Source organism: Mesoplodon bidens (genome assembly GCF_964165515.1).
Source record: "Mesoplodon bidens genome assembly, chromosome: 5".
NCBI classification, from domain to species: domain Eukaryota; kingdom Metazoa; phylum Chordata; class Mammalia; order Artiodactyla; family Ziphiidae; genus Mesoplodon; species Mesoplodon bidens.
In genome coordinates, this window is record NC_138161.1 from 69,442,351 (window position 1) to 69,466,016 (window position 23,666).

Here is a 23,666-nt window from a genome sequence, read left to right on the forward strand (position 1 = left end):
ACCTTCTAATCCCATCTTGTTTAATGGTGGCCCTGGGATCCCCAGTTTATCACTATCTCCCAGAGCCGTCATTTCTGATGATCCCTGCCCTGTGTCTCGTGGGGCTGCTGAGATAGTGTGTGGAAGGCCAGTGCAGAGAGCGAGCGCTTTTATTACTTGGCAGAGTCCTGGGAGATGGGGCCAGAGGTTCAGGAGAGAGCTGTGAGTACAAGCCAAAGAATCTGGCGCCTCCTGGCATGTCCTCCAGCCACCCCTCCTGTGTCCAGTGCAGAGATCATGGGTCAGTCACAGCTCTTCTTCCCAGTGAGCCAATTCTCTGTCTTAAGAGTCCCTCTCCGGCCCGCCACTGATAGAAGCTGGCAGGCGATGTGGAGTCTATTTGCTTCCCCAGTGGCCAGTGGCATCAAAGGGCTGAGCCTGGCAGAGGTATGAAGGTGAACTCTCTCATCTTCAGGGGTCCTGCCTCATTGACTGGGACATTTTGGAAAGAAACAGTGGTTTTCTATGCGTGGGTTTGTCTTTTTTTGTCTTCTTTCCCCCCACTCCCACCCAGTCCCACCACCCACCTTGACCGTGGGGCCTGCTAGCACTGGCCTGACAGCACCAATCATAACGTGGTAGAGGGGAGGGTGGTCAGGGGAGCATCCCCTTCCTGCCCCTCCCGCCTGCCATGGACACCACTTGGAGCCTGAAGCCCGGGTCTCCTGAGGCCTGCCCCGGTGTCCTCCCTTGTGCTCTGCTGGGCTGAGTGGCTCTCACTCAGGCCGCTCACTTCCTACTCTCCAGGGGAGACCGAACTCTTGGGTGACAGACCCTCCATCAGCAGGAGAGCCTCTGAGCTTCCTTTTCTCCGTGTCTCTTCATGCAGGGTGAGCTCCTTCTGCCCCTGTCAGGGGAGGTCACCTCGGGGCAGGGTGCAGCAAGCGGTCAGCCTGGAGGCAGGCCTGGGGGTTCCTTTGAGAGTTGTAGAGCCTCCTGACTGTAAGCCCCAAAGAGTGATTTATTCTTTTTATTTTAGTGAGAATCAAAAAAAACCCAAAGTTTAAGTCTTAATATATGTCATGTTAAGTCAGTAGAATCCTCCTTAGGATATCTGATTTACTCCAGACATGCGGATCTTTGTGGAAGGATACCTGAGCCTGGACACCTGTGGGGACAACTCGTTGTTCTTCTACGGCCCCCACGCCGGGAAAATGACTGTCTTGTAGTCAGCCCTTCGTTGCCTTGGCCTCTTAACCTGGGGACTATGAGCCGGTCAGGGCATTCGGAGCCCTCTGAAGTTATTCATAAGTATGGAACATATATGCATCAGTACGGGAGAAGTTGGGGAGAAGCTTAAATTCTCAACAATGTCAGTGACCCAGAAAAGCCCAGAGTCTGCCCTGAGCTGAGGAGGATGCTCTCCCTTTTGCTGTTGTGGGCGGCTGCTGCCTGCAGGGAGAGAGGCCCGCTGGGAGTCCCGAGCTGGACCATGGTCTGTGTGCTTTCCATCTGGGGCACGGCTCAGTGAAATAAAAATAGCACTGTGTGCTCTACATGCTTCAGGTACATCCTGTTAAATGGGCTTTTGTGGTCACTCTCGAGACTCTGCATAGAATCTGTGTATAAGGTTGGTTCTGTGGGGAAATCACATTTTCAGTTCCAAACAAACAATTTACCAAAACAAAACAAAAAATGCTTTTGTAACTCAGTTGTTTAGAAAGTGCAAATGGGTTGTGATAACACTAAGTGTTCATTTCTGGAAAATAATGTTCTTACATTTTAATATCATGATGACTTTGATACCTGTATGGTTCATGGGGGTCCCAAGTGGGCTCTAGTCAGACCATGAGCCCACAGGTGTCCCTCCCCCTTGCTTGGGCCCATTTGAGAAGAACCAACATGTTGGTACGGCTGAGAATTGTAGCCACTCCCTGGGCTGGATTCCATCAGTGAGTTTCCTCCACCGAGTCATCTCATGGCTCCCCCAGAGCACTCTGTCCAGAGGAGGGCTTGATAACACTGGCCTGGGTTTTCTGTTATCAGCGTGTGTGTGTGTGTTGAGCGGGGCAGTTAGGGTAGCCACTGTGGGGCCCCCTGTCCCTGGGAGGAACAAGTTGAGAATGGACTAAGGAAGTTGGAACAGGCAGGAATGGAACGGACCTGTTTGTGTCTCAGTACCATGTGGAGCTGAGCTCTGCAGGAATGACCTTGGAGGAGAGAGGAACTTTTGTCCCAGCCAAGTGCTCAGATGGAGGCAGGAAAGCTGTTCACGTGGCTCAGTGGCTCCTGGAGGGTGTGGGAGGTGTTCTCTGATAATACTGGTATGTGTCTGTCTGCCTTCCTTTGTTTCTTTCTCTTTTTGGTCCAGATTCTTTTTTTTAAAAGTAAAGTAGAGTTGATTTACAATATTATATTAGTTTCAGGTATACAACATAGTGATTCAATATTTTTATAGATTGTACTCCATTTAAAGCTATTACAAAACAATGGCTATATTTCCCTGTGCTGTATCCTTTTTGTTTATTTATTATATACATAGTAGTTTGTATCTCTTCATCCCATACCCCTGTCTGGCTCCTTCCCCCTTCACTCTCCCCACTGGTAACCACCAGTTTGTGCTCTATATCTGTGAGTCTGTTACTGTTTTGTTATATACATTTGCTTGTTTTACTCTTTTAGATTCCATATGTAAGTGATAATGTAGAGTATTTGTCTGTCTCTGTCTGACTTATTTCACTAAGCTTAATACCCTCTAGGTCCATCCACATTGTTACAAATGGCAGAATTTTATTATTTTTTATGGCGGGGTAATATACCATTGTATATGTGTATCTGTCTTCTTTATCCATTCATCTGTTCATGGACACTTAGGTTGCTTCTGTATCTTGGCAATTGTAAATAATGCTTCTGTGAACATTGGGGTGCATGTATCCTTTCAAATTAGTGGTTTTGTTTCTTTCAAATATATACCCAGGAGTGGAATTTCTGGGTCATATGGTAATTCTATTTTTAGTTTTTTGAGGAACCTCCATACTGTTTTCCATAGTGGCTGCACCAATTTACATTCCCACCAACAGTGTACCAGGTTTCCCTTTTCTCCACATCCTTGTCAACATTTGTTATTTGCAGACTTTGATGAGAGCCATTCTGAAAGGTGTGAGGTGATAACTCATTGTGGTTTTGATTTGCATTTCTCTGATGATTAGCGATGTCTTTGGGAAAATGTCTGTTCAGGTCTTTTGCCCATTTTTTAATCAGGTTGTTTTTTTGTTAGGGTTTTTTTTATGGGTTTTTTGTTTTTGTTTTTGTTTTTTTGGGGGGGTTGATATTGAGTTTTATGAACTGTTTATATATTTTTTATATTAACCCCTTACCAGTCATATCATTTGCAAATATTTTCTCCCATTCAGTAGGATGTCTTTTCATTTTGTCAGTGGTTTCCTTTACTGTACAAAAGCTTTTAAGTTCACTTAGGTCCCATTTGATTATTTTTGCTTTTGTTTCTTTTGCCTTAGGAGACAGATCCAAACAAATTTTGCTACAATTTGTCAGTGTTCTGCTTGTGTTCACTTCTAGGAGTTTTACAGTTTCAGGTTTTACATTTAGGTCTTGAATCTGTTTTGAGTTTATTTTCATATATGGTGTCAGAAAATGTAATTTAATTTCATTCTTTTACATTTAGCTGTTCAGTTTTCCCTGCACCACTGCTTGAAGAGACTATCTTTTCTTCTTTGTATATTTTGCCTCCTTTGTCATAGATTAATTGACCATAAGTGTGTGGGTTTATTTCTGGGATCTCTATTCTGTTCCATTGATCCATTGTGTCTGTTTTTGTGCCAGTACCATGCTGTTTTGATTACTGTAGCTTTGTAGTATAGTCTGAAGTCAGAGAGGGTGATACCTCCAGCTGCTTTGTTCTTTTTTCTCAAGATTACTTTGGCAATTCAGGGTCTTTTGTGGTTCCATATAAATTTTATGATTATTTATTCTAGCTCTGTGAAAAATGTCATGGGTATTTTGATAGGGATTGTATTAAATCTGTGTAGATTGCTTTGGGTAGTATGGACTTTTTAAAAATTTTTATTTATTTATTTATCTTTGGCTGTGTTGGGTCTTCGTTGTTACATGCAGGCTTTCTCTAGTTGCGGTGAGTGGGGGCTACTCTTCATTGCGGTGAGGAGGGCTTCTCATTGCGGTGGCTTCTCTTGTTCTGAAGCACGGGCTCTAGGTGCACAGGCTTCAGTAGTTGTGGCACGCAGGCTCAGTAGTTGTGGCTCGCAGGCTCTAGAGTGTAGGCTCAGTAGTTGTGGCGCATGGGCTTAGTTGCTCCACGGCATGTGGGATCTTCCCGGACCAGGGCTCGAACCCTTGTCCCCTGCATTGGCAGGCAGATTCTTAACCTCTGCACCACCAGGGAAGTCCCAGTATGGACATTTTAACAATATTAATTCTTCTAATCCATGAGCACAGGTTATCTTTCCATTTCTCTGTATCATCTTCAGTTTCCTTTATCATTGTTTTATAGTTTTCAGAATATAGGTCTTTAACCTCCTTTGTTAAGTTTATTCCTAGGTATTTTTTCCTTTTTGATGCAGTTTTTAAACAGGATTGTTTTCTTGCTTTCTTTTTCTAAGAGTTCATTATTAGTGTAAAGAAAACAACAGATTTCTGTATATTAAGCTTCTATCCTGCAACTTTACTGAATTCATTTATTCTAATAGTTTTTTGATGGAGGTGTTAGTGTTTTCTATATATAGTATCATGTCATCTGAAAATAGTGACAATTTTATTTCCTTTCCAATTTAGATGTGATGCCTTTTATTTCTTGTCTGATTGCTGTGGATAGGACTATCAATACTATGTTGAATGAAAAGGGCAAGAGTGGGCATCCTTGTCTTGTTCCTGATTTTAGAAGAAAGGCTTTCAGGGCTTCCCTGGTGGTGCAGTGGTTAAGAATCCGCCTGCCAATGCAGGGGACACGGGTTCAAGCCCTGGCCCAGGAAGATCCCACATACCGTGGAGCAGCTAAGCCCGTGCGCCACAACTACTGAGCCTGAGCTCTAGAGCCCTCAATCCACAACTACTGAGCCCGCGTGCCACAACTACTAAGCACCTAGAGCCCATGTTCCACAACAAGAGAATCCGCCACAATGAGAAGCCCGTGTACCGCAACGAAGAGTAGCCCCTGCTCACCACAACTAGAGAAAGCCCGCGCACAGCAACGAAGACCCAACACAGCCAAAAATAAATAAAAAAATAAATAAATTTATAAAAGAAAGGCTTTCAGCATTTCACCATTGAGTATGATGTTAGCTGTGAGTTTGTCATGAATGGCCTTTATTATGTTGAGCTGTGTTCCCTCTATACCAACTTTGATGAGAGTTTTTGTCATGAATATATGTTGAATTTTGTCAAATGCTTTTTCTACATCTATTGAGATGATCATGTGATTTTTATCCTTCCTTCTGTTAATGTGTTATATCATGTTGATTGATTGGCAGATACTGAACCATCCTTGCATCCCTGGAATAAATTCCACTTGATCATGGTGTATAATTCTATTACAAATTCAACTTCACTACTAGTGATCAGTCTGTTCAGATTGCCTATGTCTTCCTGATTCAGTCTTGGAAGGTTGTATGTTTCTAGAAATTTGTCCATTTCTTGTAGGTTGTCCAATTTGTTGGTATATGACTATAGTATTCTCTTATGATTTTTTGTATCTCTGATATCGGTTGTTATTTCTCCTCTTTCATTTATTTGGGTCCTCTTTTTTCCTGATGAGCCTGGCTAAAGGTTTATCAATTCTGTTTATCTTTGCAAAAAACCAGCTCTTGGTTTCATTGATCTTTTGTATTGTTTTCTTGGTCTCTGTTTTATTTATTTCCTCTCTGATCTTTATTATTTCCTTCATTCTGCTGATCTTGGGGTTTGCTTGTTCTTCTTTTTCTCACTCCTTTAGATGGTAGATTAGGTTGTTCATTTGAGATTTTTCTTATTTCTTGAAGAAGACCTGTATCACTATAAACCTACCTCTTAGCTGCATCCCATAGATTTTGGAAAGTTGTGTTTCCATTGTCATTTGTCTCGAGGTATTTTCTGACATCCTTTTTGATTTCTTCATTGACCTGTTGGTTTTTTAGTAGCATGTTGCTTTGGTCTCCACGTGTCTTCCTTTCTTGTCTTTCTTTTCCCCAATAATCAGTAGTAAAACTGTGATGCTCTAAGCTCCCAAGCAGTAGCACACCCCATGAGAAGGCCAAGTCACATGTCTGCCATCCATTTAACCTTGTCTGTGCCCCCCTACCCCACACTCCCAGCCAGGTTTCCCTTTAGAGTCATCTCCAGCCTGAGCCAGTCTGGTCCTACTCGCCTCACAGCCCCTTCAGCGTAGATGCCAGAGAGTACTCTTTCTACTAAAATGAAAGCAATTTACAAATGTCCTGTCATCACTGACACAAAGTGCTTGCTTCCTTTTTAATGTATCAAATGTCATTATTCATAACATACTACTGCATTCAAGTGTTGTAAGGAGAGGAGGGCAAAGCAGTCTTTATCCCAAGAAAATACCATTTATTTGGGAAAGACAAGTCAGATCACTGTGCCTGTCATGTCATACCTCTTCCCTTATTGGGACAATTGGAACTTGATGTTTTCCCATACTCTTGCTTATGCGAATTCTTATTCCCAGTTCAAGGCCCTGAATCCCTTCTGCCCTGGAGAAGACGATAGTGGTGACAGTAGCATGGTGCCGGGAAGCACACGCTGCCGGTGGCTGTGGCCTCCAACCAGATTGCTTGGGTTTTCAGCCCAGCTCTGTGACCTGTGGCTGTGTATGTAGCCTTGGGCAGTCATCCACCCTCTCAGTGCCTCAGTTTTCTCATCTGTAAAATGGAGATAATGTAGTTCATACCTTGTAGGGCTGTCGTGAGGGTATAAAGCACTTAGAGCCATGCCTGGCACACAGGACCTGTATGCATATCACCAGTGTTGTTGATGTAATTATTTCATTTTTGCCTCTTGTGCCCCTCCCACACCCCCACCCCCAGTGGATCAGGCAAAAGATTTCTTTTTTCTGAGCTGGTGCTGTTCTTCTTTTCTCCTGGGTACCCCTGGTATCTGGGACTAGGACCCAGCTCTCTTACGGAGGCAGGGGACATCCCTGGAGCCTCTATGCCATGGACATGGTTTCTCTTGATTTCTTCCTGCAGGGTGTGGACACTGTAAGAAAATGAAACCAGAGTTTGAGAATGCAGCAGAAGTCCTCCACGGAGAAGCAGACGTAAGCTTCCTTTCCTTAACTCCTGCACCACTCTCTCCTAAAGAGTCAGTGATAAGAATCATTACAGTGACTTTCCCCTGCAAGCTCTGTAGCGGCTCTCCTGGTCCTGGAGGCCTGCGGGACTTCTGTGTCCCTGAGTAGATGTGTCTTAGTCAGATAGGTGAGGTGTCTACCAGGGATGGAGGGGTGCAGAGAGATTAGGGTCACATTCCCATACCCTTGCAGGTGACCTCTGCCAGGTCATGGCTCTGGGGTGAAGCCCCAAGTTTCTCCCTCTTTTCTGTGGGAGCCTGCCAATTGGGCACAGCCACAGTCTACACAGCCTGGTTGGTGGGGGAGATTAAAAGGCTTCATCTCAGCCCACAAATGAGAATGATGGACATGCCCGTGTCCAGTTGTTCCCGTGATGTATGAAGTTCCCGCCCTGTGAGGTTTCGGCAGGCCCTCGGTGGGTTGGCGGCTGGCGTCCGGGCTCCTCTTCCGCCAGCACCACATCTGAGGCTGTCATGCATGGTTGGCCTCTCCCCCGTCCCAGAGCTCTGGTGTCCTTGCAGCTGTTGATGCCACAGTCAACAAGGCCCTGGCAGAAAGATTCCACATCTCCGAGTTTCCTACACTCAAGTATTTTAAGAATGGAGAGAAGTATGCAGTGCCCGCGCTCAGAACAAAGAAGAGCTTTATTGAGTGGATGCAAAAGTAAGTCTGCTGGTCTTGATAGCACATCTTGGTCCCTGGCTGTCGGCCACTGGGGAAGGCCTTGAGGAGATGAAGTAAACCTTAGGAGCCGCTGACCTTGGCTCAGGGCCTAAGAGCCAAGACAGCTATGACTTCCCAATCCTGACGCCACCTCTGGTGTGCTGATCACGTGTACTCGTCCAGCAGGTCATGGGTAGCCTTTCTGGGTGTGGTTTCATCAGCTCCAGTAAACCATGTATTTCTATTTTTAGGACTCCTTCCCCAGTGTCCTGGCCCCAGATTTCATCATCTACATTTTATTCCATTCCCTTTGAGTGAACGAAGGAAACACACAGCTCTTCACATCCAGAGCTGGACTCACAGTTGCCCAAGTCTGGGCCTTCAGTAGTGTCCACAGTGCAGCCTGTGGTGGTTTGGGGTTGAAAATAAAGGTTTGAAGAGCTCCCTCAGCCTAGGTATTAGTTTGCTAGGGCTGCCACAAATGGGAACACAGAGCCGGTGGCTTAACAGCAGAAGTTTATTTTTTTTCACAATTCTGGAGACCAGAAGTCCAAGATAAGATGTCAGGAGGGTTGCTTTCTCTGAGGCCTCTCCATGTCCATCTTCTCCCTGTGTTTTCACACGGTCTTCCCTCAGTGTCTGTGTCCTAATCTCCTCTTCTAAAAAGGACACCAGTGTGAGGTTGGGTTAGAGTCTACCCTAATGACCTAATTTTAACTTAATTACCTCTCTAAAGACCCTATCTCCAAATACAGTCACATTCTAGGGTAGTTGGCATTGGAACTTCAACATATGAATTTGGGGCGGGGGACACAGTTCAGCCCACGACAGCCTACAAGTCCAGAGAACACAAGGAGCCTTGCAATTGCTCATCCAAGGACCGTGGAACCCGCAGTTCTTAGCATTTCCCCCTCCTGTGAGGGGACTAACTGGGCCACCACATAGGTCCTTTCTCCTGTCCACACCCCTCCCCCGAGACACACACACACACACACGCATCCACACATAACTTGAATATTTGAGAATACTACCTTACTTCAGCACTGGGGGTAACATGAAGTAAAAGAAGACATACTCCAGCCTTTGCAGAGGCCCCTGGTACATGGCATAATGATGTCCACGTGAGAACCAAGACTTTAGGGTCACAAAGTGACGCGAGAACTGTGCAAAATAGCAGCATCCAGAAGGAGTTACTTTGTTAGGACATCGGTCCTCAAACCTGGGTGGACGTAAGCATTACAGGTGTTGAGGTGCTTCTTAAAGTGCACATGCTAGGGCTGCTGTCCCTGAAGCTTTGATTCAGGAGGTGTGAATGAAACCCTCAGCCATGGGGTTTTGAGAAACGCCAGCTTATGGAATGGGATGAACCGCTAGGTTCAGGAGAGGCCCTGGCAGGAGGTGAGCGGGCTGGCCAGGTCCAGGTCTCAGCTTCCTACTGATCACTGGGGGTAGATTCTAAGAGTAGCCAGGCCTTGTCTTAGGGACCAGAATGGAGCAGTGGTTCATCTCCAAGAGGGACGAGGTGTTCTCTCCTCCGGGCCTTTGGTGCAGGAGGCAGGTTGCTCTTCACACCCGCCTCTCTGGCCTCGCTCTGGTGCCAGTGCTGGTTTACTGGGAAGGACTGAGCAGGGTGGGGCCTCAGGTGAGGTCCCTAGTGCTTGCACTGTGGTTAGAGAGCTGGGGAACCAGAGCATTAATCGTTGCTAATCCCCGCTCCAGAAGCCTGGACACAAATAGCGAGCATGGAGGGTCTCTGTCCTTCCTGTCCATAGTCACCACTGCTGAGTGCCTGAAAAGCACTAGGGTAAGAGCATGGACTTTGGAGTCTAAGAGCCCTGCACTCAGATCATGACCCCAAGCCATTTACTTGACCCTGCTAAGCCCCAGTTTCCCATTTGTGAAGTGGAGACAATATTTTTCCCATAGACTTGTCCAGAGAATTACATTGGATTATTGTGCTTTAGCACAGTGCATGGTGTGTGGAAATACTCAAAGGAAGCTGTGTTTATTATTGACTGCAGCTCTCATGCAGCACTGTAACTGACAGCACCACCCCCTAAGTGCTAGAACCTTCCCAGCCTTTGCAGAGGCTTTGATAGCTGTTGTCCCATTGCATACTCAGATCCTACTGAGGCCAGAGTTTTTATTCCTATTTCCTTGGTGAAGAAACTTAGGTTCAGAGAGGCGAAGGGCCTTGCCTAGGGACAAATAGTGGTTCTTTGGGGAGCTTGGAAGGAATCCTCCAGGCAGAGCATAAACAGCAGATGCTCTGAGATGAAGGGTTGAGGTCACCAGCAGGAGGGCAAGCAGACAGTGTCGGGGGAGGCTGATGGCACTTCCAGGCTTGTGCACAAGTGGCCGCGCTTGGGTGACTGAGATGTGCCCACCAGCAGGCCAGCCCGGGGAGGCAGGATGCAGGGACAGGGCAGAGCAGAAGGTTGGTGTCAGCCGAAGAGTCCAGGGTGTTTGACAGGGCACCTGGAGGGCAAAGAAGTGGGGAAGACGGGAAGGGTGGGAGGGGCTGGTCTTGGTCACGAGAGCAGGGGTGCCATTAACCAAAACGAAGAAGTTGGGGAAGAAAGCTGTTTGGGGAAGTGTGGACGAGAGGGAAGAGTTCTAAGTCTTGTTGGGATTGGGGTGACAGTGGGACCTCCAGGTGGAAATACCTGAAGAACACCTGGAAATAGGGGGCTTGGGTGAGAGGCCAGGGCTCGAGTCATCCTCAGCCTAGGGGATTATGGAAGCCACGCAGATGGATGAGATCTGATGAGAATTGCAGGGGCACGGAGATAGAACCAGAAGAAGAGAGAAGGCTGTCGGGAAGGTAGGGAAGGGGTCTCTGGTAGGAGGGCTTCTGAAAGGTGAGAGAGGCCGTGGGGTGCCTGGTGCTGCACTCATGCTGCCCTCGCTGGGTACAAGGCCTGGTGGTCAGAAGCCAGGTGGTGCTGGCGGGAAGGAGGGAGTGCAGGGGGTGCGTGTGGCAGCACGGGGTCTGGACCACTCCCCAGAGACACTTCTCAGAGAAGGGAGAGAGAAGTGTGGTTGTAGGGAGGGGGACAAGGGCAGCAAAGGCTTTAAAAGACCCTGGAGATCTATACTTTTGTGAGGCAGAGTAGAGGGAACCAGTGAACAGAAGGAGACTGAAAAATTATAAACCCTTATCGAATGCCTGTCATTTATGAGAGCATATAAGCTCTTAGCAACTGTTAGTTGCTTGACCGACTAGGTGCTTTATATACACTGTCTCTGCTCTTCATAAGGAGCCCAGGAAGTAGGTCTCAATTGTACTCATTTAGCAGAAAAGAAAATGGAAGCCCAGAGGGGTTTGGTAACCTAAGGTCACACAGGTGGTCAGTAATCTGGATTTGAACCCAGACCCACCTCACTCCGTGACGCATGCTCTGTCCACCAGAACAAAGGCTCAGGAGCAGAAGATAATGGAGGGTGCTTCAGGGTCCCAGAAGAGGCAGGAGGGAGGGGAAGGGAACCCAGGTGCAGGGGCTTCTCCCCATGGCAAGGAGACGACTGGAGAGGTCCTAAAAGCGACTCAGGTCTTCCACACCTTCACAAAATGGCTTCTTAATAGGCTCCTTAGAGGGAATCTTTGTGGATGGTTCACACTTCTTCATGTTTAAACTGAGGTTTTAAATTCAGTTTTAGAAAGGATGCAAAGTGATTTTTTTCCTCATGTGCTCCCCTGAGCAGTTGGGGGCGGCGGAAGCGCTTGCCTGTACACGAGCTTCTCCTAATGACTGTCTCCCCTCCACCCCCGGTTCTTGCAGTCCTGAGTCCCCTCCACCCCCGGAGCCTGCCTGGGCAGAGCAGCAGACCAGCGTGGTGCATCTGGCTGGGGACAACTTCCGGGAGACCCTGAAGAGGAAGAAGCACGCCTTGGTCATGTTCTACGCCCCTTGTAAGTAGCTGGGGTGCTCGCTGAGGGGCGAGGGAGAGGGGTGGGCCTGACGGAACTGAGATTTCCCCAGGGACCAGGGCAGCTGCAGGCCGACTCTGGGCTGTCTGCTGTGAGCAGGTTTCATTCCAGGCTGAGGTCCTTCAGAATCCAGGTCCAGCTCTGTCAGGTTCTGTCCTCACATCAGTCCTGAAGCCCTCTGCTTCGGTCTGTGCCAGGGGCTTGCCTTGTGATTATTAAGTCCCCTCAACTGCCTGGAAACTCCCACCCGGCCGCTTCCTCCCTCCATCCCTGCAGGCACTGACTTCACCTTTGAACCCTGGAACTTAGCAGCTGGGCATTCAGCCAGCCCGGTTAGGCCTCTGCTTCCCTCATCTTGCTGAGCACTCCCAGCCCAGCCTCCTTTCCCTGACCTTCCCAAGTGGCTCTGAAGCCATGGATTTGAAACTGTGGTAAAAGTACCGTCATAGTCACTCCGAGCTCCTCACCGTGATCCCCACTTTAATCCAAGCCTAAGTGGAGGGAACGACACGTCTGCTAATGTTGGTGTTTGTGATCTCATGTTTTGTGTATTCCCATTTTAAAGTTGTTCATTGATACATAAAGGAAAGGCTCTTGAATTTCTCACTCTTCTGTTGCCCTCTCTCTCCCCCAGGTTACAGCTTCGTGTAATGGAATGGGGATAATAAAGCTGGGCTCCACAGAGAAGCAGGCAGCTCAGTCGAGTCCTAACCTCCTGCCCCTACCTCTCCAGTGTCAATAATCTGTAAAGTCTCTCCTCAGTTCTCACTGTCTGGGCAGGTCGCCTCCTGGCCCAGCCTCAGACCCCGCCCTCAGGCCGCTGACACTTCCTCTGTTTTTGCCTTTTCTTCCGCAAGTGGGCCTTGTGCCCTGTCGGTTCCTTATAGAGCTTCTTGCTGTCCTCCTTTGTCCTTAGAGTAAGCCTGGAAGACTGAGTGGATTTTAAGAAGTTGTCTTCCTTCTGGGCAGAGTTGGGGGTGCAGGACTGAGACTCAGGGGATGCCTGACTTGCCCAAGGCATGGCAGCAAGTCAGTGACAGAGCCCTTCCTGCAGCCTGGGCTGGTGCTCTCTTTTAGTGACAGTTCCGATTCAGAGGGTGATTACTTTCCCTGCGGGAACCTGGCCAGAGAAGTAGGAGTCCTTGACCAGCCGCTGGGTGGATTTGAGAAAGTCCAGACTAAATACTTTCCCTAGAAATGCTCCCCCCTCCCCGCCAGACCTCAGGGGATGCCTACCCTGCTGGGGTGCTAATGACCTGCCTCAAGTAACCACTGTGTGCTGGATGTTTTCAGGGACCCAGGATACAAGGGAAGGAGGCCTGGTCCCTGCTTCAAGGGCCTCACAGACTGCCCTGACAAAAATAACTAAACACAGTCCACATGGGGCCCCGTCACTGAGCGACTCAGCTGTTAGCAGAGGGCTTGGTGCCTGGAGCCTCCCATCTCCCCTGCTGCACTTTCCTGTCCTGAGCTCTGCTCCAGGCTCCTGAGACGTGTGTGTTCATCAGTGGACAGAGGCAGGGAAAGAGGGAACTAGCTAAAGACAGAAAAAATCTTTAAAATGTTTTCAATGATAAAAATAATATATCCTGATTTATAATTTATGTAGTATATAACATATACTTATATATAAAGAACCTAAATCCTACAGAAAGGTCACACACCAGATAAAGGTAGGTATAAAGTAAAAAAGCAAACACCAACCCCCATTTCTCCTCTCCCCCCACTTCCTACCTGCCCCGTTTCTACACAGCTCTTCCTCCTGCTGTTTCACTGTTCTCTTCTGTTCCAGCACCCCCCCCCGCCCCCCCATTGCTCTGAATCATGGTCTGGTCATGGTGACTGCCCTTCTTAGGCCAGCTTGGCTGAGTCTCTAGAATTGGAATTTTCTGTCCTGTCCTTGGTCTTTGTTCCTCTTTCCCCACTCTGGGAGGCTGCTTTCGTTTCCAGTTACACAGAGGTGGTACTTTTTTAAAGAGCCCAAATTAACAAATCATGCCTCTTCTGGCCCAACTGACACGTCTGGGAAACATCTTCATGCCCTTTCTAAAACAGCCTCCCCTCTAGTTATTCATCTGCCATGCTCTTTCTTTTGGATAATGAGAAAATGAGATGTACCAGAAGGCCATTAGTCTGAGACCTAGGTGCTTTAAATTGATGGCAGCAGGAATTTGCACTAGGCTGACAGTGACCTTTATACTTTCAGTAAGCAGAGAGGTTAGAAAGGAGAAATGAGTAGTGACACCAGATTTGGGGGAAGGGAGTAGCTTATTTCCCGCCAGCCTGATGTCTTAATGAGAGTCCATGTGCCGCTCACAGGGGACCTCTAGGTGCCACAGGGCACACTTTGACACGCTCTTAACCAGCACGTTGTGCTCTTTACACGTTTTTTTTTTTTTTTTTTGCGGTACGCGGGCTTCTCACTGTTGTGGCCTCTCCCGTTGCGGCGCACAGGCTCCGGACGCGCAGGCTCAGCGGCCATGGCTCACGGGCGCAGCTGCTCCGCGGCATGTGGGATCCTCCCAAACTGGGGCACGAACCCGTGTCCCCTGCATCGGCAGGCAGACTCTCAACCACTTGCGCCACCAGGGAGGCCCTCTTTACACGTTTTGAAAGCTATATACCATCATTCCTTTGTAGTATGATGTTTTCGTGAATTTGAGCCGTTCTTCCCTCTGTTGGGTCAAATTAATACAGTGTTCTTGTAATTGCCATTAGCACCTGCCATGAGTTCGGCTCTGCTAGGTACTTTATCTCAGTTCTGGTGTAACACGTAACCAGCCTAGCTTTCTTCTCTACTCCTGTGATGGGTGCTGGGAAAATCCCCTTAAGCCACCTCCCCATCACCATCCACACTGCTCTGGGGCCAGCTGGCCACTCTGCCAGCCAGGCCACATGGGTGGTCCCACCCATCTCAGGAACCGGCTCAAGTGCTAAATTCACATGTGGCTCAGCCTTAATTTGGATTCACCAAGCCCTTTGAAATGCCAGTCATTATTATCTTACTTTAGAAAGGGAAAGAGCAGATGAGCCAAGGTGTCTCAGTCCCCTCCCCGCCGTGGGAGGGCTGTTTGTCTGGAAGCTGGCTGGAGCCAGGTCTGCGCATGGGGCATCTGGCCTCTCCCACCTGTGTTTTGATCAGAATTAATCACCACAGTCAGGAAACTCCTTCCCTCAAAGCGGTTCTGTTCTCTTGGCAGTTGCGTTCAGTGTCTGGAGAGTGGTTGGGAGGGGTGGGCTTGGGTTTTAATTGGCGAACACTGAGGGAAGGGCCAGGAAAGCGGGTCTGGGACAGAGTGGCCTGCAGCTTCCTGGGCTTTCTGCTCAGTGGATGCTGCCCCAGGCTTGCTGAAACAGGAGGAGAAAGTGGTCCCACACAGGTCCCAGCCCCGGGCCTGAGACCTGTCACTGGAGCTGGAGGGGCTCAGGGCACCACATACACCACTGTCCCATCCAGGGCCTCCAAAACTACGGATCCTCATCCCTGGGTTGGGAACCCAGGCCCTGAGAAACGGCAGGGACTCCTGGCAGCTTATCCTCCTCTTAGCCTGACCTTGAGTCTCCCTTTCCTGGATCTGGGGTTCGGGTGGATTGTGGAGCAGGGAGGAAGGACAGCCTGAGGACCAGGGACCTGGTTTGGCTGCTCAGTCTCGGGTGAGGGCTGCTGGAATGTGGGAATCAGTGGCAAAGCATGAGCTACCGGGGTCAGGCAGAGGGGCTGCTCCCAGCCCCCTACTTCCCCAGCCCCACTTTCTCAGTCATGACGTGGAGAGATTTGCTACTGTCACTGGGGCGAGAGAAGGGACCTTGTGACAGGCTCAGAGAATCTCGAGCATGCGTCCTCCTTTCTAAGCCCAAAGCTCCCGCTGCACCCTGGATCAGGCTCTTCTGGACCCTGAGGGCAGCACTGTGTGGAAGGAGCTTGCGGAGAAAGACCACAGTGTCTGTCTCCCCGACCCCCAGCTTCGTGGGTGGGTGTGTGATGGGAGAGTGTGGGGTGGGAGGTCCTGGGCAGGAATGGACCTGACGCTGGCACAGGCCTTCTGCAGAGCCCTCTTGCCAATGGCAGACGCGCAGTGGAGGGTCTGAGTGGTGGGGTTGATACGTGAACCCTCACAGTGGGGTGTGCAGGGGGTGGGAATCAGATGAACCCCAAAGTCTGTTGGGTGGAGAGAAACTCCTGGAAAGGCTTCTCTGGAGGTTCCAGGCAGGGCCCCTGGCTCTGCAGCCTCCCTCACATGTGTAACTCTCTCCTCCCCTCTAACGCAGGGTGCCCGCACTGTAAGAAGGTCATTCCACACTTTACTGCCACTGCTGATGCCTTCAAAGATGACCGAAAGGTAAGGACCCCTTTCCTCTTCACCTCTCGCCCTGCCTCCAGCTTCCCCCTGCCACCAGTGCCCACACCTTCCTCCCTTCTGTTCAGGTGCCCTCCCTCCCCAGACAGGTTCTGCTGAGACCCGGGGATTCCTGGCAACCAGGACATCCTTTTCACAAGGCAGGATAGAGCAGGCTGCATTTACGCTGCAAAATCAACTAAAAGGGATACACTGAACTGTTACAGCCCTTCCTTGGAGGAGGGGGTGGTAAAGGGGTCATTTTGTTTATTCTTCTTTAGTGTTCAGATCTTTTTACGGTAGGGTTTGTAGTCATGCATTACTTGTATAATTAAAAGTACAAATTTAAAAAATCCAACAAAAGTCAACTGGAGGCGGCCATGGTGGAGGAGAGCACGGCCGCGTGTGCAGAGCCTCATCCCGCCTAAGTGAAAGGCTCCTGCAGCTGCTGACTGATGAAGCATAAAATTAACAAGCTAGAGCTGCAGATTGGATTAGAGAGCGGGGAGGGGGCCCCAGGCACATTCCCCCAGGCCACTCCAGCAGCCAGGGCAGCCTCCAAGGCTGAGGGAGTGTATGGCAGGGAGAAGACCCCGGAACTCAGACTGGTGCATCTGGGCTGCTGCTAAACTACGTGAGCTGGAAGACTCTCCAGGCCTCGAGTTCCCCTCTTCTAAAGTCAGGGTGCTGGTCTAGATGGTCTCAAAGGCTCTTCTCAGCCTGGGGCTCCATCATAGGAACCTGTCCCCTGAAAGGCCCCCAAAATGCGCTCAAGCACACCCAAGGCCAAAGTCCGATGCATCTCTGCCTGCTGCCTTATTTTCCCGGGTGGAATTGTCAGGTGCAGCCAGGGCAGGTGGGATAGAGATGCTGAGATCACCTTGCATCAGCCCTACGGTGGTGGAGATGGGATGATGAGAGCTGTACAGGGACAGCGAGTCAGAGGAAGCCAGGATAGGCCACAGGCACGTATGTGAAGACTTAGACTCCAAGCCCCTTCCCTGAACTCGGGGAGTCCCGTTGTCACCCAGAAGTCCTGCCTGTGCCCTTGAGGCACCCTTCACCATCAGGAGGGAATACAAGGACCAGAAAAATTTTTCTCCTCTCCCTGCCACTTGGCCTGCATTGAGAGGGGCACACAAGAAGGGACTTCCTGTCTTCTGTCTCCCTCACCATTCCACCCGACTCTGCCACCTGGGGCCTGAGTAGAGTGGCTGCCTCCGGTCTGGGAGCTCCGGCACAGCCCAGGCTGCTCGTCCCTGCGGGGCTGGGTGTTGGTTGGTGTGGGGAGGCCTTTACTCCCCGGGGCCAGGACTAGACTGGCAGTCTCTCCATATCAACTCCCATCATTCTTTACCCAGAACACTTGGTGCTCTGGACACACAGGAGAGTGACAGGTGTGGGGGCTCCCTGCCCCACCAGATGCTCAGGTCTCTGCGCTTCAGGGTCTGTGAAGGGATCACATCAGTCCCAACGAGGCCAGGCTGGCCATGCCCACGGTAGGCAGCTGCGGGCCATTCCTCCTCTTCCCTGTCCCCTCTGCTGATGCAGAGGGGTCCCATTTCCATGGTGACCCCCTCCTTCTCTGAGATACTGATATGCCTTTGCTTAATTGTCTTAACTTGGGCCAGTAATGTTGCTGACCTTTTCCTGGAGTCGTTCCCCCTGTTATTCCCTCTGTCCCTCCTTCCAACTTCCTTTATTCCAAGCCAGGCATCAGTCGCACTCATTTTCAGAAACACACTTAACTTCTCGGTCCCAGGCAGCAGGCAGGCCTGGGGTTCCTAGAGGCGGCTCTCAGTAATAGCAGGGAAGCATTCTGTCTCTGGTCTGGGGTACTGGTGCCATGACGGCTGGGTGCTATCCTAGAACTATCAGCTCGGAGCTTCTGGGGGATGGTTCCAGGAATGTGTGATTTTTAAGAGCTGGCTCTTCTGCTGGCCACAGGCTGCTGTTTGGGGACCACTGGCCTGTCCAGCCCTCTCCTCCTCCTCAAGCAGATCAAGGCCCAGAGAGGAGCTGCGTCTCTTGCCCAGGGACGCGCAGTGGGTCACTGACAGCCAGAACTGGGTCTCCTGACTCCTTCCTGACACCCCATGCTGCTGCCTCTGAGCCAGAACTGCATTTTTTTTTTCCCACCCAGAAGCTGGTCCCTGTTCCTTCCCCAATCAATATGCGGTTGGTTATTCACTTCCATTTTCATAGCCAAAGTCAATATTAGCTCCTGCAGAGATTTATTTTACTGAATCAATAAAGCCGCATGAGGCAGCTCATATTTTAACTGGGGAGCCTCCCCCTCCCAGGAGGTTACTGGGGACTTTAGCAGTTGACATGCTCGGGGGGAGAAAGGGCTGCACACTGTTAGTGTTGGAACAGAAGCTTTCTGGACGTGGCCATGGAGGACAAGGGTCTCAGGTGGAAGGCTGGTGGGTGCAGGTGGGGGTCAGGGGATCACCGGGCTGGCAAAGTGGGGCCTGTCTCTCCCTGTACCTCAGGGAGTCCCAGCCTGGGGGTAGGGGCTGAGGGAACAGCAGTGCAGCACAGCTCCCGGCCAGGTGCAAGGTCGTCCCAGGAGTGGGCTCTGGGGCAGCAGGAGCCCCTCTGTGATTGGCTGATGAGGCTCTGGCCGTGTTGCGTGTGCTGTGTATGGTCCCCCGAGTGCCATCAGAAGGGAAAGCTCCCTGAGGGCAGGGACCTCGTTTGTCCCCCCCCAGTCTTGACGCCTGAAACCTCTGTAAACGTTGACTGGATGAAGGAACCAGATGACATGTTTGATGTTTCCTGCGAGCGCCTCTTCTGCTAGTACTCTTAAAGCCTTCTGTTGTGTTGTCCTCACAGTCATTTAGTCAGCTAGGTATTATTACTCATTTTACAGATGAGGAGATTGACTCTCAGAGAGGTTAAATGATTAGCCCAAAGTTACCCAGCTGGAAAGGGGCAGCATCAGAACTGAAAGAATAGGCATCGTCAGAGGTCTCCCAGATGTGGACTCAGGGCCTGGGACTCTCATGCAGGGGATTTTGAGGGAGGTGGTCTCAGGAAGCAGTTGAGGGGATGGAGGAAGGGAAGCCAGAGCAGGTGCGTTAATGAGCAAATTACCGCATGGGTAACTAGGCTCAGTCCCTGGAGACCTCAGCAGGGACAGAGCCATCCCCCTCAGAGGCGAGAAAGCCAGGGGACGTGTCCGCAAGCCCCATCCATTGTGGGCCTTCTAGCTCCCTTCAGCCAAGAGTTGCAGGTGCCAGTGGCAAGTGCTGGGCGGAGGGCACATTGCAGGGCACAACAGCCACCTACCATGGAACAAATCTAGAAGTCAGTGTACGTTTGGTGCTGTAGGTGAGTCATTGCAGATCTTGAGTGGGTCTAAGGGGGGCAGGCGCTTAGACAGGTGAAATTGGGATAGATGCGAAGAGGTTTTTTTGCTGCCTTCTTTCCAAAGAGTCTCAGTCACTTCCTGTAGAGGGGCCTGTGCTTGTCTCCCCTCTTCCTACAGAGACTGAGAGCAAAGGAGCCTTTGCAGCCAGAAGTAGCATTTTGTATATGTGGCTGGCAGCTATTTGAGGGGATTCAGAATAAGGACCCATTTTTATTTTAGTCGATTTGTAAAACTATACACGACATTTCCCACTGCTCCGGGGCATGTATACAAATTAAATTCATAATTTAAACTGGATGCAGGGAGAGCAGCGGCCTGGAGCAGTGCTCATCAAACACTTCCACAGCCTAGCAGGGGAGTGACAGCCCCTAGCCGAGGGCCGGACACAGAGGCTGCCCCATGTGCATGGTCCCCCCGGGCCGGCCACTCAGCACCTGCCCCGAGAAATGGAACCCTGAGGACGGCCAGGGGAGGCTCTGCCTCACATTTCTGAATAATTCAGGAGGGGCTTTGGAGGGCAAGCTGGGGTTCTCAGAAGCCTGCAGGGGCTAGCCTGCTGGTGTGCATGGACACAGGCACACAGCAAGTGGACCCTGCCTGAAGGAGACAGCCGCCCTTCTTTCCCAGCCACATGTTGCCTATGGGAAGGCAGGGTAAGTGCCCTCAGATTTGGCTTTTAAAGAGAAGCTGGAGAGCCAAACTTTACATAAAATCTTCTGGCTCTTTTTCTAGGTTGGCAGCTAATTCAGATTTATGTTTTTAAAATATTCTGCGTGGGCTAAATAGAACAGGACTGAGAGCCAGATAGGGACTGTGTGCAGAGTTTGCAGACTCTGCTCTAAGAAGTCTCATCATGTAGAACGTAACGTAGCCGAAGCGGTAGAAGCGGGGGCGTGAGGGCGGGTGAGGGAGGACGAGTGACTGGTAACCAGAGGGCAGGCCACAACTCACTCCTCACTGCCTGTCAGCGCTGCTGCCTGTGGAACGGTAGCCCCGCTCACCTGGGCACAGGTAAGAGACCGGTAAGCGTTGACTGTTGGCGGCCTGCAGGGCTCTCCTACCTGGAAAGGGGGCCTCCATCCAAATGGAAATAACCAGCAGCCAGAGAACTCTGTGAGACACGGCTGTTCAGTAGTTTTAAACCTCCAGCATGGCAGTAGTTCTGCCAGGGCTCCTGCATGGGTTCCAGCCCTCGGAGGCACCGCGCCCATTCCTCTCCCAGGCAGGTCCCAGCATGGGCTGGTCCTAGCTGGGTGCTCTTCCCTCGGGCCTTCACGCAGCTGGCTGCCTCCTCATCACTCAGGTCTCAGATCAAATGTTATCTCCTTGGAAAGGCCTCCTTGGCCATAGTGGCGAAAGCAACCCCTCTGGCCATGGTCTTATCCAAGCACCCTCTTTTGATTTCTTCAGAGCGTCCCTTGGACTTTGCAGTGATCTCGCTTGTTATGTGTCTGTTAACTGCCTTCCTGCAGTAAGAATGTCAGTCGCTTGAGGATGGACTTTGTCAAGGTCACCACTGTCCTCGTAGCATCTAGAACAGGCTTGGCCCATAGCAGGACTTCCATCAAAGCCTCTTCTCATGAGAAGCTGCCGGCCCCTCTTCTGTAATGCCTGTGGATTGCTGTTGCCATTAATTGACCCTCTCCCCTCCTTCCCTGCTCTGTGACCCTCAACAGGAGAAAAGTTTCCCATGTCTGCTTTTTACCCTCTTATTGGGAAAGAACAATAAATAAGGAAAAACTACCCTGCATGTGGAATTTGTTCAATGGGCAAGAATAGGCCAACGGCCAGTTAACCTCCTTCTGACCAAAAACTTTGCTTTAGTCATGCTGAACTCTGTCCCGGTTTCTGGAATGTGTTCCCCTGGCTGGAACCTGCTTCTCCTCCGCCATCAGGCCTTGGCCCAGGTGGCAAACTTTGCAGAGCGCCTCTGTGCCACTCCCTGGGCCGTCTTGGCACCCTGGACCACCTCCACACACCTCCTGTCATGCCTTGGATTCACCTCTTTATCCAACTCCCTGACCAGCTGCTGAGCTCCTACTGGGGACAGAGCTTGTGTCCGGGGCCAGTAGGAGCCATTATAACAGCAGCTCACATGTACTGACCATTAACCATGTGCCAGGGCCTGTGCCCTTTCACCTCACCTGACTTCTCTCACTTAGTCTCCATAATGTCCTGATAGTCTAGGTACTGTTATCTCCATTTTATAGACGAGACATTGAGGCACCAAGAGGCTAGGTAATTTTCCTTAAGTCTTAATATGCAGCCAAGCCAAGAGTTGCACATGGGAAACTTGACTTTAAAGCTCTTATTCTTAACCTTGGTACTACCCCGTCTCCCCCAAAAGATGTTCAGGAAATATTAGTTGATGAACGAATGAGTCCCACAGTGCCTCACAGAAAGCATCACAAAACTTGTGTTTACAGATGCTTTCAAGTCATAATTTCCTTTACAGTCATTATACTCTTGATTTTAAAGGGTAGTCTGAGGGCATTCCAAGCTAAGTCCCCTAACCTTACCTGTCTGCCTGGGGAATTGAAAACAGGCACTCTCAGTCTCAGTGGAGCTCTGGGCTGGGGATGCTTTGCTTCAGCGTATCCCTGCTTTTGGGGAGGAGATCAAAAAGCAAATGATGTGGGCCTCAAGTACAGCCTGGTCCAGGCCTCAGCTCTCAGACTGGAGACCCCAGGGCTGACCCTCCCTTTCTTCGGCCCCGCAGATTGCCTGTGCCGCTGTTGACTGCATCAAAGAGAAGAACCAGGACCTGTGTCAGCAGGAGGCCATCAAGGCCTACCCCACTTTCCACTACTACCACTACGGGAAGTTTGCAGAAAAGTACGACACCAATCCGACGGTGAGTTGCAGGGAGGCACCTGCCCCAAGCTCTGTCTGCTGACGGGCGGGGAAACAGCCGCTGAGGAGGCTTCCCGGACAGCACAGAGGTCAGCTGCAATGCTCAGAGCTGAGAAGGCAAGGCTCTGGCCGGGCTGAAAGAAAATCCCAATGGATTTTCACACAAGTCCTGGCCCCAGAACCAGGGGGTGCGGGGCTGCTGTGCGTATTCCAGGGTGCGGGACAGTTTCCTCACCCACTTTTCAGGGCTTCTCTGTAGCCAAGCAGACCCTCCCCACATGGCCAGCCGCCGCCAACCCCCCACCGGCTCCCCCCCGACCCCACCTCCACCCGCTCCCCCGCCGCCCCCCTACCCGCTCCCCCGTGCCCCCACCTCCGCCCTCTCCCCCCCCGCCCTGCTCCCCCACCCCCTGGCCGCCTCTCTGTGTCCGGAGGAGTGAGCAGGAGGCGGCGGGTCAGGGAAGGGGAGTAAGGAGGCGGGGCGCACACATCCGCATCAGGTTAAAGTTCCTTTTTTTTCTCTTTCCCTCCCCTACAGGAGTTGGGATTTACTAGTTTTATTCGAACACTCCGGGAGGGAGACCATGAGAGACTAGGAAAGAAGAAGGAGGAGTTGTAATTTCTGCCTCAGAGAAAGCTTTTCCATTACACTGTGAAGGACACCTGTTTTGTTGTTGTTTCTGATTTCCACGTGTTCTGAAGATGAAGTTTTTTATAGCCGCTTACGGCCGTTTTGTACAATTTTGAAATAAAACTAAACCAATTGTTCGGTGGTGGGGGTTATTTCCAGGGAGCCTGTTCTAACAGATAGATACCCGTGTTCTCCCTCCTTCCACGTCCTCTCCTGGGAGGTGGAGAGCCCCATGCCATAGTCACGTCTGCCCGGAAGGGACTGGGGGGCAGGTGGGTGAGGAGGGAGGCATGGGATACGGGCCCCTATCAGCCACTGGAGAGCAGAACAGGGGAATCGGACCACAAAATATCCTGTTGGAAAATGACTGATTTTGAGGGGAAATATGTTAAGATGATCAGGGAAAATGGGATTGTGAAGCTGACGGGAACCAAGCATTAGCTTTTTCTGGATCATTGCGGTTTCACTTTTGGTGTGTTTTCCTGGAATGCATTTACATATTTCTCTTTCTCCGGCTATTTCTGTCTTCTCTTGCTCTCTCCATTCCCTCCCAGCTCTCCCTTTAAAGAAAAGTAAGT

At 50.4% G+C, this 23,666-nt stretch overlaps 1 protein-coding gene across 1 annotated transcript in view; it reads left to right on the forward strand.

Annotated features, from left to right (window-relative positions):
* The window catches only part of PDIA5 (protein disulfide isomerase family A member 5), a 94,420-nt gene extending 71,195 nt beyond the window's left edge, over positions 1–23,225 (forward strand). The window contains exons 12-17 of the mRNA XM_081235640.1: positions 7,194–7,264; positions 7,800–7,960; positions 11,743–11,873; positions 16,161–16,231; positions 22,324–22,458; positions 22,996–23,225. Coding sequence (XP_081091766.1) covers positions 7,194–7,264; positions 7,800–7,960; positions 11,743–11,873; positions 16,161–16,231; positions 22,324–22,458; positions 22,996–23,076 — 650 coding nt within the window. The 3' untranslated portion in view covers positions 23,077–23,225. The remainder of the gene's footprint in view (positions 1–7,193; positions 7,265–7,799; positions 7,961–11,742; positions 11,874–16,160; positions 16,232–22,323; positions 22,459–22,995) is intronic.
* Positions 23,226–23,666: the final 441 nt, after the last annotated feature.